At 42.5% G+C, this 15605-nt stretch overlaps 1 protein-coding gene across 13 annotated transcripts in view; it reads left to right on the top strand.

The window, feature by feature from the left end:
* TENM4 (teneurin transmembrane protein 4) overlaps positions 1 to 15605 on the top strand; it is a 1400276-nt gene that overhangs the window by 944925 nt on the left and 439746 nt on the right. For 12 of the 13 annotated variants that reach the window (XM_056561274.1, XM_056561279.1, XM_056561286.1 and 9 more), the window contains one exon: positions 6459 to 6569. The exons of the other annotated variant lie outside the window; for it this stretch is intronic. In XM_056561274.1, the coding sequence (XP_056417249.1) occupies positions 6459 to 6569 (111 nt within the window). The remainder of the gene's footprint in view (positions 1 to 6458; positions 6570 to 15605) is intronic. 13 annotated transcript variants of the gene reach the window in all.

Below are 15605 nucleotides of genomic sequence, written 5' to 3'. Positions count from 1 at the left end.
CACTGGGATGTTGAACCTGTTGACGAGAGAGGCCAAAATAAAATTTCCTGCAGAACCAGAGTCCAAGAAGGCCACTGTAGAGAAGGAGAAGGCAGAAGCAGACATCCGCACAGGCACAGTAAGACGTGGAGAAGCAGAGTAGACATCAAGGACTGTCTCACCTTTGTGCGGAGTCAGCGTACGTCTTTCCAGGCGGGGAGGACGGATAGGACAATCCCTCAGGAAGTGTTCGGTACTAGCACAGTACAGGCAGAGGTTCTCCATACGGCGTCGTGTCCTCTCTTGAGGTGTCAGGCGAGACCGGTCGACCTGCATAGCCTCCACGGCGGGAGGCACAGGAACAGATTGCAGGGGACCAGAGGAGAGAGGAGCCGAGGAGACGAAACGCCTCGTGCGAACAGAGTCCATATCTTGGCGGAGTTCCTGACGCCTTTCAGAAAAACGCATGTCAATGCGAGTGGCTAGGTGAATAAGTTCATGTAGATTAGCAGGAATTTCTCGTGCGGCCAGAACATCTTTAATGTTGCTGGATAGGCCTTTTTTGAAGGTCGCGCAGAGGGCCTCATTATTCCAGGACAATTCTGAAGCAAGTGTACGGAATTGTATGGCATACTCGCCAACGGAAGAATTACCCTGGACCAGGTTCAACAGGGCAGTCTCAGCAGAAGAGGCTCGGGCAGGTTCCTCAAAGACACTTCGGATTTCCGAGAAGAAGGAGTGTACTGAGGCAGTGACGGGGTCATTGCGGTCCCAGAGCGGTGTGGCCCATGACAGGGCTTTTCCGGACAGAAGACTGACTACGAAAGCCACCTTAGACCTTTCAGTGGGAAACAGGTCCGACATCATCTCCAGATGCAGGGAACATTGGGAAAGGAAGCCACGGCAAAACTTAGAGTCCCCATCAAACTTATCCGGCAAGGATAAGCGTATCCCAGGAGCGGCCACTCGCTGCGGAGGAGGTGCAGGAGCTGGCGGAGGAGATGACTGCTGAAGCTGTGGTAGCAACTGTTGTAGCATAACGGTCAGTTGAGACAGCTGTTGGCCTTGTTGCGCAATCTGTTGTGACTGCTGGGCGACCACCGTGGTGAGGTCAGCGACAACTGGCAGAGGAACTTCAGCGGGATCCATGGCCGGATCTACTGTCACGATGCCGGCTGGCAGGTAGTGGACCCTCTGTGCCAGAGAGGGATTGGCGTGGACCGTGCTAGTGGACCGGTTCTAAGCCACTACTGGTTTTCACCAGAGCCCGCCGCAAAGCGGGATGGTCTTGCTGCGGCGGTAGTGACCAGGTCGTATCCACTAGCAACGGCTCACCTCTCTGGCTGCTGAAGATAGGCGCGGTACAAGGGAGTAGGCAGAAGCAAGGTCGGACGTAGCAGAAGGTCGGGGCAGGCAGCAAGGATCGTAGTCAGGGGCAACGGCAGAAGGTCTGGAAACACTGGCAAGGGACACACAAGGAACGCTTTCACTGGCACTAAGGCAACAAGATCCGGCAAGGGAGTGCAAGGGAAGTGAGGTAATATAGGGAGTGCACAGGTGATAACTCTAATTGGAACCACTGCGCCAATCAGCGGCGCAGTGGCCCTTTAAATCGCAGAGACCCGGCGCGCGCGCGCCCTAGGGAGCGGGGCCGCGCGCGCCGGGACAGAACAGACGGGGAGCGAGTCAGGTAGGAGAGCCGGGGTGCGCATCGCGAGCGGGCGCTACCCGCATCGCGAATCGCATCCCGGCTAGCAGCAGGATCGCAGCGCCCCGGGTCAGAGGACGTGACCGGGGCGCTGCAGCGGAGGAGGTGAAGCGAGCGCTCCGGGGAGGAGCGGGAACCCGGAGCGCTCGGCGTAACATATACAAGAATATAACTACTATAATACTGCTCCTATATACAAGAATATATCTACTATAATACTGCCTCCTATATACAAGGATATATCTACTATAACTACTATAATACAAGAATATAACTACTATAATACTGCTCCTATGTACAAGAATGTAACTACTATAATACTGCGCCTATATACAACAATATATCTACTATAATACTGCCTCCTATATACAAGAATATAACTACTATAATACTGCTCCTATATACAAGAATATAACAACTATAATACTTCTCCTATATACAAGAATATAACTACTATAATACTGCCTCCTATATACAAGAATATAACTACTATAATACTGCTCCTATATACAAGAATATAACTACTATAATACTGCTCCTATATACAAGAATATAACTACTATAATACTGCTTCTATATACAAGAATATAATTACTATAATACTGCTCCTATATATAAGAATATAACTACTATAATACTGCTCCTATGTACAAGAATATAACTACTATAATACTGCTCCTATATACAAGAATATAACTACTATAATACTGCTTCTATATACAAGAATATAATTACTATAATACTGCTCCTATATACAAGAATATAATTACTATAATACTGCTCCTATATACAAGAATATAACTACTATAATACTGCTTCTATATACAAGAATATAACTACTATAATACTGCTCCTATATACAAGAATATAACTACTATAATGCTGCTCCTATATACAAGAATATAACTACTATAATACTGCTCCTATATACAAGAATATAACTACCATAATACTGCCTCCTATATACAAGAATATTACTACTATAATACTGCTCCTATATACAAGAATATAACTACTATAATACTGTTCCTATATACAAGAATATAACTACTATAATACTGCCTCCTATATACAAGAATATAACTACTATAGTACTGCTCCTATATACAAGAATATAACTACTATAATACTGCTCCTATATACAAGAATATAACTACTATAATGCTGCTCCTATATACAAGAATATAACTACTATAATACTGCTCCTATATACAAGAATATAACTACTATAATACTGCCCCCTATATACAAGAATATAACTACTATAATACTGCCTCCTATATACAAGAATATTACTACTATAATACTGCTCCTATATACAAGAATATAACTACTATAATACTGCCCCCTATATACAAGAATATAACTACTATAATACTGCTCCTATATACAAGAATATAACTACTATAATACTGTTCCTATATACAAGAATATAACTACTATAATACTGCTCCTATATACAAGAATATAACTACTATAATACTGCCCCCTATATACAAGAATATAACTACTATAATACTGCCTCCTATATACAAGAATATAACTACTATAATACTGCCTCCTATATACAAGAATATAACTACTATAATACTGCCCCCTATATACAAGAATATAACTACTATAATACTGCTCCTATATACAAGAATATAACTACTATAATACTGCTCCTATATACAAGAATATAACTACTATAATACTGTCTCCAATATACAAGAATATAACTACTATAATACTGCTCCTATGTACAAGAATATAACTACTATAATACTGCTCCTGTATACAAGAATATAACTACTATAATACTGCTCCTATATACAAGAATATAACTACTATAATACTGTCTCCAATATACAAGAATATAACTACTATAATACTGCTCCTATATACAAGAATATAACTACTATAATACTGCTCCTATATACAAGAATATAACTATAAAGCTTCCTCCTTGTGAACACGTAAGAATGAAGAATATCTGTACCTGAGCCAAATTTCCCTGTAATATATGAGATTGTTGCTTCATAATATCATAGAATTTACAGCTGGGGACATATTAACCCAATATATTCGCCCCTTATTTTATAACCTCACATTGGTATTGAGCACACAAAATTACTATTATTAATATCCTGAAGTTTTTGTCTGCCATCACATTGTTAAGGCAGCTATCATCTCCTCAGCTCTTAGTCCATGGAATTGCTAACAAAAGCATCTCATCCATCATTGTGTGCAAAATAATGGGAGATTTGGGGTGTTCCGGGTGCTATTCTTCACTTTACTCATTAGGTGGAAAAATTATTTTAGATTTATTTTTCTTTTTTTGGCTCCTGTGATATTACGTGTAATTACAGTTATATTGTGTCATCATAACAATGATGTTTTGTATAGGGTGACTTGCCATTTTCTTTATTTTATCTTGGGTTTTTTCCCCCACTTTCCATTATTGCCCATTTCATGCCATTGTACGGAGAGATTTGATAGAACAAATCATTTTTATTTTTTATATTAACTATTATAAAGTCAAAATAAAAATACAATTTGAAATTAATGAAAGTGCTCATGGTAGACCATCAGGGCCATCAAGTGGCTTCATAGGGCACTATTAAGGGGGCTCAATTTAACAATAAATCTTTTCCCGCCTCAGCTATATTTTTCGTAGACATTAAAGGGGTACTCTGCTGCTCAGCGTTTGGAACAAACTGTTCTGAAAGCTGGCGGTGGGAGCTTGTGACGTCATAGCCCCGCCCCCTCATGATATCGCCCCCCGCCCCCTCAATGCAAGTCTATGGTAGGGGGCGTGACGGCTGTCACGCCCCCTCCCATAGACTTGCATTGAGGGCTCGGGGCATGACATCATGGGGGGGCGGGGCTATGATATCACCAGCTCCCGGCGCCAGCTTTCAGAACAGTTTGTTCCAAACGCTGAGCAGCAGAGTACCCCTTTAATGGCAAATTCATGGCCCATAATTTGCTTTTGGAGTACCATGAATAATGTGAGGAGACTTTACCTACTTTAGGGAATGGTCACCCATGGTGGATACTCTACATATTTGCCACAAATCAACAGTGTATTGACCGTGAGCCCATGGCTAGATAGGGCAAGTCATGAGGATTCCCGGCATATTTAAATTTTATCTCCATTGTCCTTTACAGTACTGAGAGAAAAACTTTTTATTAATATGCAAATGAGGCTCAAGTGCCTAGAGGGTGTTTCCCAGCATGGCAAGAGTCCAGGGTTAGTTGACCTATCTCCTCTTAACACCTTTATGCCCACTTGCATACACTTACCATGTTTGACAGTAACTAGATAAAGAGGACATGGGCTGTATTAACCTGGGCTTTTATCACTGCCGGGAAATGCCCCTTCATTTGCATATACTGTAAACAAATAGGCTAATATCTCTGCGGGGGAGAGGACTGTTAATTGAAAATAAAAAAATTGTCTGATATCATGATAACTAGGCGTTTATAGCTTATTTACATACCTGTTTTCCTGCTGACATGTTCACTTTAAAGGGGTACTCCAGTGGAAACCTTTTTTTTTTTTTTAAATAAACTGGTTCCAGAAAGTTAAACAGATTTGTAAATCACTTCTATTAAAAAATTCTAATCCTTCCAGTACTTTTTAGGGGCTGTATACTAAAGAGAAATCCAAAAAAGAAATGCATTTCCTGTGATGTCATGACCACAGTGCTCTCTGCTGACCTCTGCTGTCCATTTTAGGAACTGTCCAGAGCAGCATATGTTTGCTAAGGGGATTTTCTCCAGCTCTGGACAGTTCCTAAAATGGACAGCAGAGGTCAGCAGAGAGCACTGTGGTCATGACATCAGAGGAAATGCACTTCTTTTTTGGATTTCTTTTAAGTATACAGCCCCTAAAAAGTACTGGAAGGATTAATATTTTTTTAATAGAAGTGATTTACAAATCTGTTTAACTTTCTGGCACCAGTTGATTAAAAAAAAAAAAAAAAAAAGGTTTCCACGGGAGTACCCCTTTAATCTATTGTCCCCCATGGAGATAAGTGGAATCTGATGTGTCGACCAAGTGAGTTCAGCAGGTTAAATATGTTTTTAGGAAACTGGTAGAACATTGCTTTCAAAGCAACCTCTGATGCCACCTTCATTATTCCCTTTGGTCCTAAAAAACATCTATCCATGGTTGTGTCTGGTATTGAAGCTGAGCTTTACTGATCTTTACTGAGCTTTACTGATCTGATGGAGAATGAGTCACAATACCACATACAACCTGTGGACTGGTGAGAAATGCAGCATTCTTTTCCTAATCCTGTATACCCCTTTAAAAAGGGTACTCGCAACTCGGTGCTTAGAACAAACTGTTCCGAACGCTGGAGCCGGCACCGGGAGCTTGTGATGTCATAGCCCTGCTCCTCATGATGTCACACCCTGCCCCTTTAATGCAAGTCTATGGGAGGGGGCGTGACAGCCGTCACGCCCCCTCCCATAGACTTGCATTGAGGGGGCTGGGCGTGACGTCATGAGGGGCGAAGCTATGACATCACAGGCTCCCAGCGCCGGCTCCAGTGTTCCAAACTCTGAGCAGCGGAGTACCCCTTTTAAGGGTTGCCGTATATATGCATTTGGCAACCAAAGAATTGAAACAATCCTTCACAAGATAGGAGGGTCCCGATAGGCGGGTCCAATATATGTTGATGGACTTAGCAGTAGCGGGTAGTTTTGTGTATAAAGTGTGGCGAGCATCATCATAGAACTAAGTCTGTACACCCAACTTGTTAAACCTATTGTCTTCCAGACCTTCAAGATGTGGAGTTAATGAATCCAGCTCTAGAACAGTGTTTCCCAACCACAGTCCTCGGGGACAGTCAACAGTTCCAGTTTTCAGGATATACTCACAGGAGCACAGGTAGATCAAACCGTGTTCTTGTTGTTACGGCTCCACCTTGTGCTATAAAAAAAAAGTCTACTGTACCCAGGTGGACTGACATTGGGAACATAAACTCCCATTCTCCTGTTATAAGTTAGGGCCAAGACAAGACGGAGACATGTGCCATAGAATTCCTAGGAGCAAGAGCGAAAGAAGAGTCAAGTCACATAGTGTAACCTGTAGGCAATTGGAGTCATGAGTCCTTCCTCCCCATCATCTGACATTATCGTAGAAACATTATCGTAGATCATGATGCCCCATCCACAATACATTAGTCAAGGTGGGCTTCATCATGTATCCCATAGAAAACACTTATTTTTTATCATCTTCTATGGCACATTCCAGCACATGGTACATGCCTCCGTCCCACCTTGGCTCAATGTGCTATTTTTATCTTTCTTATATTGCCTTGTACGTGTCAGCTGCTAATGCTAAATATGAAATATGTATGGACATACTTACATTGGGTCTCTGTTTGATAGTGCTAGGATGCATGTAGAAAATGCCTTTTTTTCCTATTTTCTTCACTATTTCCATGTCATTTTTTTACGTCCTTATTTTTATCTCTCTTATTATAATGGGTGTGGTCTAATAGTTACAATGGGTGGGGCCTTACAGTTCTGGGCTGTGGCTAGTAGTTCATGGGTGTGACAAGTGCCGTCTTGGTCAGATTGAATATTGGAATTATGTTAAAGGCATAATCCGGTGAAAATCTTTTTTCGTTTAAATCAACTGGTGCCAGAAAGTTAAACATATTTGTAAATTACTTCTATTAAAAAATCTCAATCCTTCCAGTACTTATTAGCTGCTGAATGCTACAGAGGAAATTCCTTTCTTTTTGGAACACTGATGACATCACGAGCACAGTGCTCTCTGCTGATATCTCTGTCCATTTTAGCAACCATGCATAGCAGATGTATGCTAAGGGCAGCATTGTGGCTTAGTGGTTAGCATTGGTGCCTTGGGTTCAAATCCCACTAAGGACAACAATAAATGAATAAAGACTTATTATTATTATTATTATTATAATGTCAGCAGAGAGCACTGTGCTCGTGATGTCATCAGAGAGCATTCCAAAAAGAAAAGAATTTCCTCTGTAGTATTCAGCAGCTAATAAGTACAGGAAGTATTAAGATTTTTTTAATAGAAGTAATTTACAAATCTGTTTAACTTTCCGGAGCCAGTTAATTTAAAAGAAAAAAGGTTTTCACCGGAGTACCCCTTTAAGTTAAGGTGGTTGATGACTATGTGTACCATTATTCTTAGATTTTATTTTTTAATTTTTTTTTTTTTGGGGGGGGGGGTTATTGTTGTATTTGGGTGGGTATCAGATAAGTTATTATTTTACAATTCACATATATAACCGCACAGTCATCAGGTTGTTTAAAATTCCAAGGCAATCTCTGCAGCCCAAGAGTGACATGATCAGGAGGTGTACCGGAAGTCCCAAAGACTTGTTTTAGTGAAAAAAAGGCCATTGAGTGACCAATGAAAACCACTATTTGTCACACTGTAAAAACAGCCTTTTTTTTTTTTTTTTTGGGGTGTCGCGTGTTGTTGGCATGAAGATGTTGCCATTTTTTCTGTGATTGTTTTTAGATGGTACATATTCTACTTATTAAGGTGGCCATTTTTTGAAGTCTCAATACTAAACCTATCATATCTGTTTTAGTCTGATGGGGTACTTAAAGGGGTACTCCGGTGCTTAGACATCTTATCCCCCTATCCAAAGGATAGGGGATAAGATGCCTGATCATGGAAGTCCAACCACTGGGGACCCCCGGCACCCTGTTAAAATCAACGGTGGTGGCTTAGTGGTTAGCACTGCTGCCTTGCAGTGCTGGTGCCTTGGGTTCAAATCCCTCTAAGGACAACAATAAATAAAGACTTATTATTATAATAACATCAGCAGAGAGCACTGTGCTCGTGATGTCATCAGAGAGCATTCCAAAAAGAAAAGAATTTCCTCTGTAGTATTCAGCAGCTAATAAGTTCAGGAAGGATTAAGATTTTTTAATAGAAGTAATGTAAAAATCTGTTTAACTTTCCGGAGCCAGTCGATTTAAAAGAAAAAAGTTTTTCACCAGAGTACCCCTTTAAATAAAGTAAAATAAATAGTTAAATAACTCTATAAAATATGACAAAATTTATAAAACAAAAAAATATCAATTAAATGAAAATAAATCACAAAGTAAATTTAAAGAATTTACTCAATGTTATTATTGAAGCTGTAAATATTAACTACATGAAAATATAAAAAATGTTAAATACGAAACTGAAAAAAATAATGAATTCAATTAGCATATACAATATACAGGATGTATGGAAACAGTTTTATATATTTAATTAACTTGTAATTATTAGATGAATTGTTAAAATTGACCATATTTTCCCGTAATTACTTCTTAATGCCAGTCCTGGGTCACGTAATGCGATGGGTAAATATTATTTTTAATTCCAGTATTTTATAGTCGGGGCACTTTATTTAAAATTTTAAAATTTAAAATTTTATTTTAAATAACAAGATCCAAGTAAAACACAAGCAATTGGAATAATGTTTAATTTGAATGCATGAAAAGTAATGAACCTGCTGTCTATTATGCGTGACCTTATAACAAGAGGCATAAAACTGGTAAAGAGACATTATGAATAATTATTTATTACACCGAGTGTGAAAGTCGGGTGAGAAATTTTACGCGTACTGCATCAGTGAGACACTTCTGCTAATGAGTTAATTCTCCACAGGATAAAGATGCATACATTATTATTCAAAAGTTTTAAAAAAAAATACAATTCCAATCAGATAACTTTTTTTCTTTATTTTTTTATTTTATTAATAATGAGTTACGAGATTTGCTGTAGATCCCCCAAAGATATTTTTTCAATTCCCAAGATCTTGAAAAAATCTACCTAATCTACTTAAGGAATATTAGTCAGTTATTAAAGGGGTATTCCAGGATTTTTTTTTTTTTACTATGCTACAGGGGCAGTAAAGTTAGTGTAGTTCATAATATAGTGTCTGTACCTGTGTGTGACGGTTTTCTCACAATTCTAATGTGATTTTCACTCTAATATTTATTTTTAACAGCATACAAAATGACTGTTGTCTCAGATTTTTCCCAGGTTGCAGTGCGGCCGAGATCTGACTCACTAGTCAGCTGATGACAGGGAGCCTGTCTGCTTCAATGGGTGGAGCGATCGCTTGGTGGGAGAGAGATCAATCTGTAACAGCTGTAGGCACCCTGATTGAAAACCACACTGATTTGAATGGATGCAGCTCATTTATGTTTCAATGGGTGGGGTGGCTGATATGTGGGAGGGAGGAAGATGGAATTGTGGGATTTGTAGTCAAAAAAAGAAAAGTGAAACAGGAAATACAAGTTCACAAAAATCTAGCCACAGTGTTAAAGGGGTTCTCCCTTGTTTATACTGTTTTTTATTATGTTTGTGTGCTATGTGTGTATACGTATGTGTTTTTTTTATGTGCGTTGTGATTATGTATATATGTATTCTTACCTTTTGTGAAGATCCGGAAGCTGGCCCCTTTTTTCTTCCAGTGGCTTGCTCTGTACCTCTGCCTCCGCCATGTTGTGTTCGGTACTGTCACGATGCCGGCTGGCAGGAGGTGGATCCTCTGTGCCAGAGAGGGATTGGCGAGGACCGCGCTAGTGGACCGGTTCTAAGCCACTACAGGTTTTCACCAGAGCCCGCCGCAAAGCGGGATGGTCTTGCTGCGGCGGTAGTGACCAGGTCGTATCCACTAGCAACGGCTCACCTCTCTGACTGCTGAAGATACTGAAGATAGGCGAGGTACAAGGGAGTAGGCAGAAGCAAGGTCGGACGTAGCAGAAGGTCGAGGCAGGCAGCAAGGATCGTAGTCAGGGGCAACGGCAGGAGGTCAGGAACACGGGCTAGGAACAGACAAGGGAACGCTTTCACTAGGCACAAGGCAACAAGATCCGGCAAGGGAGTGCAGGGGAAGTGAGGTAATATAGGGAAGTACACAGGTGATCACACTAATTGGTAATTGGGAAGATTGGGCCAGGCACCAACATTGGTGCACTGGCCCTTTAAATTGCAGAGACCCGGCGCGCGCGCGCCCTAGGGAGCGGGGCCGCGCGCGCCGGGACAGGACCGACGGAGAGCGAGTCAGGTACGGGGACCGGGGTGCGCATCACGAGCGGGCGCCACCCGCATCGCGAATCGCATCCCGGCTGGAGGCGGTACCGCAGCGCACCCGGTCAGTGGATCTGACCGGGGCGCTGCAGCAACGAGGATGAGGCGAGCGCTCCGGGGAGGAACGGGGACCCGGAGCGCTCGGCGTAACAGTACCCCCCCCCTTTGGTCTCCCCCTCTTCTTGGGGCCAAAGAACCTGAGGAAAAAAAAGTCAATTTTTCCGTGATGAGGTCCGATGCACATTAGGAGGGGTTCTGTGCGGAAACGCATGAGACAGTCCAATCTTTTATTGTTAATACAATAGATGTAGAGGGGTCTGGCGAGACTGGTCACAGGGACGTAGAACCTGTTGATAAGAGAGGCCAAAAAAATTTTTCCTGCAGATCCGGAATCCAAGGAGACCATAGTAGAGAAGGAGAAGGTAGAGGCAGATATCCGCACAGGCACAGTAAGGCGTGGAGAAGCAGAGTTGACATCAAGAACTGTGTCACCTTTGTGCGGAGTCAGCGTACGTCTTTCCAGGCGGGGAGGACGGATAGGACAATCCTTCAGGAAGTGTTCGGTACCGGCATAGTACAGGCAAAGATTCTCCATGCGGCGTCGTGTCCTCTCTTGAGGTGTCAAGCGAGACCGGTCAACTTGCATAGCCTCCGCGGCGGGAAGCACAGGAACGGATTGCAGAGGACCAGAGGAGAGAGGAGCCGGGGAGAAAAAACGCCTCGTGCGAACAAAGTCCATATCCAGGCGGAGCTCCAGACGCCATCCGGAAGAACGCATGTCAATGCGAGTGGCAAGATGAATGAGTTCATGTAGGTCAGCAGGAGTCTCTCGTGCGGCCAGAACATCTTTAATGTTGCTGGATAGGCCTTTTTTAAAGGTCGCGCAGAGAACCTCACTATTCCAGGACAACTCGTAAGCAAGAGCACGGAACTGAATGGCGTACTCGCCAATGGAAGAAACACCCTGTTCCAGGTTCAGCAGGGCAATCTCGGCAGAAGAAGCTCGGGCAGGCTCCTCGAAGACACCACGGACCTCAGCGAAGAAGGACTGGACTGTGGCTGTGGCAGAATCATTGCGGTCCCCATCAAACTTGTCCGGCAGGGACAAGCAGGGGTTAAGAACGGCCGGTTGCTGCGGAGGAGTTGCAGGAGCCGGCGGAGGAGATGGTTGTTGCAGCTGTAGCTGTGACTGAAGTTGCTGTATCTGCGGCAGCAGCTGCTGTGACTGAAGTTGCTGTATCTGCGGCAGCAGCTGCTGTAACTGTGACTGAAGACGCTGTGTCTCGGAGATCAAGTATGCCAGCTGTTGATCTCGTTGGGCGATCTTTACGCCAAATTTGTCCGGCAGGGACAAGCAGGGGTTAGGAACGGCCGGTTGCTGCGGAGGAGTTGCAGGAGCCGGCGGAGGAGATGGTAGTTGCAGCTGTAGCTGTTGCTGTATCTGCAGCTGCTGTATCTGTGACTGAATATGCAGTGCCTCGGAGGTCAAGTATGCCAGCTGTTGATCTCGTTGGGCGATCTTTAGGGCTAGCTGGGCGACCAGTGTAGGATCTTCAGCGGGATCCATGGCCGGATCTACTGTCACGATGCCGGCTGGCAGGAGGTGGATCCTCTGTGCCAGAGAGGGATTGGCGAGGACCGCGCTAGTGGACCGGTTCTAAGCCACTACAGGTTTTCACCAGAGCCCGCCGCAAAGCGGGATGGTCTTGCTGCGGCGGTAGTGACCAGGTCGTATCCACTAGCAACGGCTCACCTCTCTGACTGCTGAAGATACTGAAGATAGGCGAGGTACAAGGGAGTAGGCAGAAGCAAGGTCGGACGTAGCATGGGATGTCGGGGGGTGTGTTCTTGCTTCTGTCCTTCCTATCTTCTGACGTCCGAGGCAAATCTTTTCTTCCTGTTTCTTCCGTGGCTCAGCGACGAATCTGTGGCCTCTTCCGGCGCATGCGCAGTTAGTTTGTTTGTTTTTTTTACCAATAAAGTTTTTTTGTCTAATTGACAAACTGTCTGCGCATGCGCGAGTACGCAAGTGCTACGCTAACAGCGTAGCGTATGTTAGGTCTACGCTAATAGCGTAGCTTCGCGCAAGCGCAGACAGTTTGTCAATTAGACAAAAAAACTTTATTGGTAAAAAAAAAAAACTGCCTGCGCATGCGCCGGAAGAGGCCGCAGATTCGTCGCTGAGCCACGGAAGAAACAGGAAGAAAAGATTCGCCTCGGACGTCAGAAGATAGGAAGGAGAGAAGCAAGAACACAACCCCCGACATCCCACTTACCGAACACAACATGGCGGAGGCCGAGGTTACACAGCAAGCCACTGGAAGAAAAAGGGGCCAGCTTCCGGATCTTCACAAAAGGTAAGAAAATACATATATACATAATCACAACACACATTAAAAAAACACATACTTATACACACATAACACACAAACATAATAACAAAAAACAGTATAAACAAGGGAGAACCCCTTTAAGGTAATCTCACAACATAGCCATTTAGCCCCAAGACAAGCGCAGATCCTTCCTAAACATGTCCATTACTGTCTGCCAGGTACCTACTAAAATCACCTTATGGTGGATAATGCCTTTAAGTCAGTATGGGGGGGGGTTGTTTCCCCCCCCCCCCCTTTTTTTTGAGGTGGGTAGTCTTAATATTTTGTATTATTAATGTAGCTTTTATAATGTTATTATGATTATTATTATTAATTATATTATAATAATAATACAGATTATTATTATTATTATTATTATTAAGTTAGGTGATTTACGAGCCCCAAGGCATGTACTTTTTTTCCTACCCTTATGTCTTTAAAGGGGTACGCCGGTGGGGGGGGGAACAAATTATCAACTGGTGCCACAAAGTTAAACAGATTTGTAAATGACTTCTATTAAAAAATCTTAATCATTCCAGTACTTATCAGATGCTATATGCTCCAGGGGAAGTTGTGTACGTATTTACAGTCTGACTACAAGTGCTCTCTGCTGACACCTCTGTTTATGTCAGGAACTGTCCAGAGTAGAAGAGGTTTGCTATGGGGATTTGCTTCTACTCTGGACAATTCCTGACATGGACAGAGGTGTCAGCAGAGAACACTGTGGGCAGACTAAAAAGATTTCCAATAAGATATACAACTTCCTCTGTAGCATACAGCAGTTGATAAAACAAATCTGTTGTGGCATTGGTTAATTTAAAAAAAAAAATTTCCACTGAAGTACCCCTTTAAAACAAAAATGTACTTCTTATTTTATCTCAGGGATTCTAGCCATTCAAAGAGCTTTAGTTATTTAAGGAAAATTATTATAATTTTTTTAATCATTTTATATACTTTTTTGTATAGTTAAGCAGTTGGGAGACTTACTATAGATTCCACAAATAATATATATATTTTTCCAACCTCCAGCTTCTTCTCTCTTCTCTCTCACTCTACGTGTTAATTTACCTTAGGAATTATAGTTACTTTTTTTTCTTCCTTTTTTTGTGATTTTTTCTTTTCTTACTAAGTAATTCCATATGTTTGCTACAAATGTCTTTAGATATTTTTAGCCTGAATTTTCTTACTTGGTTTAATTAACCTCTATTTTTACAATTGCTCTAATAATACAAGCAGGTTGTGTTTTTTACCGCTTCCATGGTGTATAATTTCACCGTCCTTCAGGAGATAATAGGGATTAAAACAGAATTCTCTGACAGTGTAATAGATCTCACATTTAAAATAAACAGTCCAGGGTTTAGGTTTTTTTGAGCAGCAGACAGAAGGATGCAGCCACAACTACATTTCCAATTGAAAGAATTTCCCTCATGCCCGATGACTAAAAAAAATAAATAGGTTTGGGACACTGGAAGAACTGATTGGCCGCCCGGACTACAGGTCTAAATGAATATTGATTGTCCATCTGCCATTATTTTGTTAACCTTGAACAAAAACACAGAGGCACGTCCTTGGAAGACCATTCTGCATTTCATGGGGAAAAGAGAATGCATCAGATTACCTTAAGGGCCTTTTCCCCAAAAAACAAATTTTGGAGGTGTCAACTAGATGTGTGATGAACCTGAGCCAGGAACCCCACAGACCTTAATCATTCTTGTTTTTAGTGTGGAGAAAGCTGTCCATGGACACTTCCATTCCAATTTTTCAAATGGACTTCCTCAGGAGACCAGTGTGTTTATTAGAAGTATTTTTTTAGGGTTTCACCACTAGTAATAAGCGTTAAAACCCCTTTACTATCATGTCATTTCCAATATAAGTTACAGTTTTGTGTTTCATAAAAAATATTCAAAAGCATTTTTGGAAAGAACATAAGTCGATCTTTCAACCAACCAAGACCACACCTTCGGCTAAGGTGGTCAATCAATGATGACAATAAGGAGCAGACACTACTCTGCTTGTTTGACTGTAGCTTTAAAGGGGTACTCAACCTCTAGACATTTTATCCCCTATCCAAAGGATAAGGAATAAAATGTCTGATCACGGGGTTCTGGCCACTGGGACCCTCCTTCATCTCCGTCTTGGCACCCCAGTCATCTCATGCACGGAGCAAACTCCCCTTCGTTCTGGATGATGGTAACCACAGCTGCTACACCTCCTCCCATAGACAGGAATGGAGGGGGCGTGGTGGCTGTGGTCACAGTCATCCAGCACGAAGGGGAGTTTGCTCTATGCATCGGATGACTGGGGTGCCAAGACTAGCCATCACCATCCCCCCTCCCATAGACATAAATGGAAGGGGCGTGCCAGCCCAGAGATCGCTGTGGTCCCAGCGGCAGGACCCCACAATCAGACATCTTATTCCCTATCCTATGGATAGGGGATAAGATGTATGAAGCTGAGTACCCCTTTA

The sequence above is a fragment of the Hyla sarda genome, chromosome 2 (assembly GCF_029499605.1).
Source record: "Hyla sarda isolate aHylSar1 chromosome 2, aHylSar1.hap1, whole genome shotgun sequence".
NCBI lineage: Eukaryota > Metazoa > Chordata > Amphibia > Anura > Hylidae > Hyla > Hyla sarda.
The sequence above is the reverse complement of the archived record's forward strand: the minus strand, read 5'-3'. Positions and strand labels throughout refer to the sequence as shown.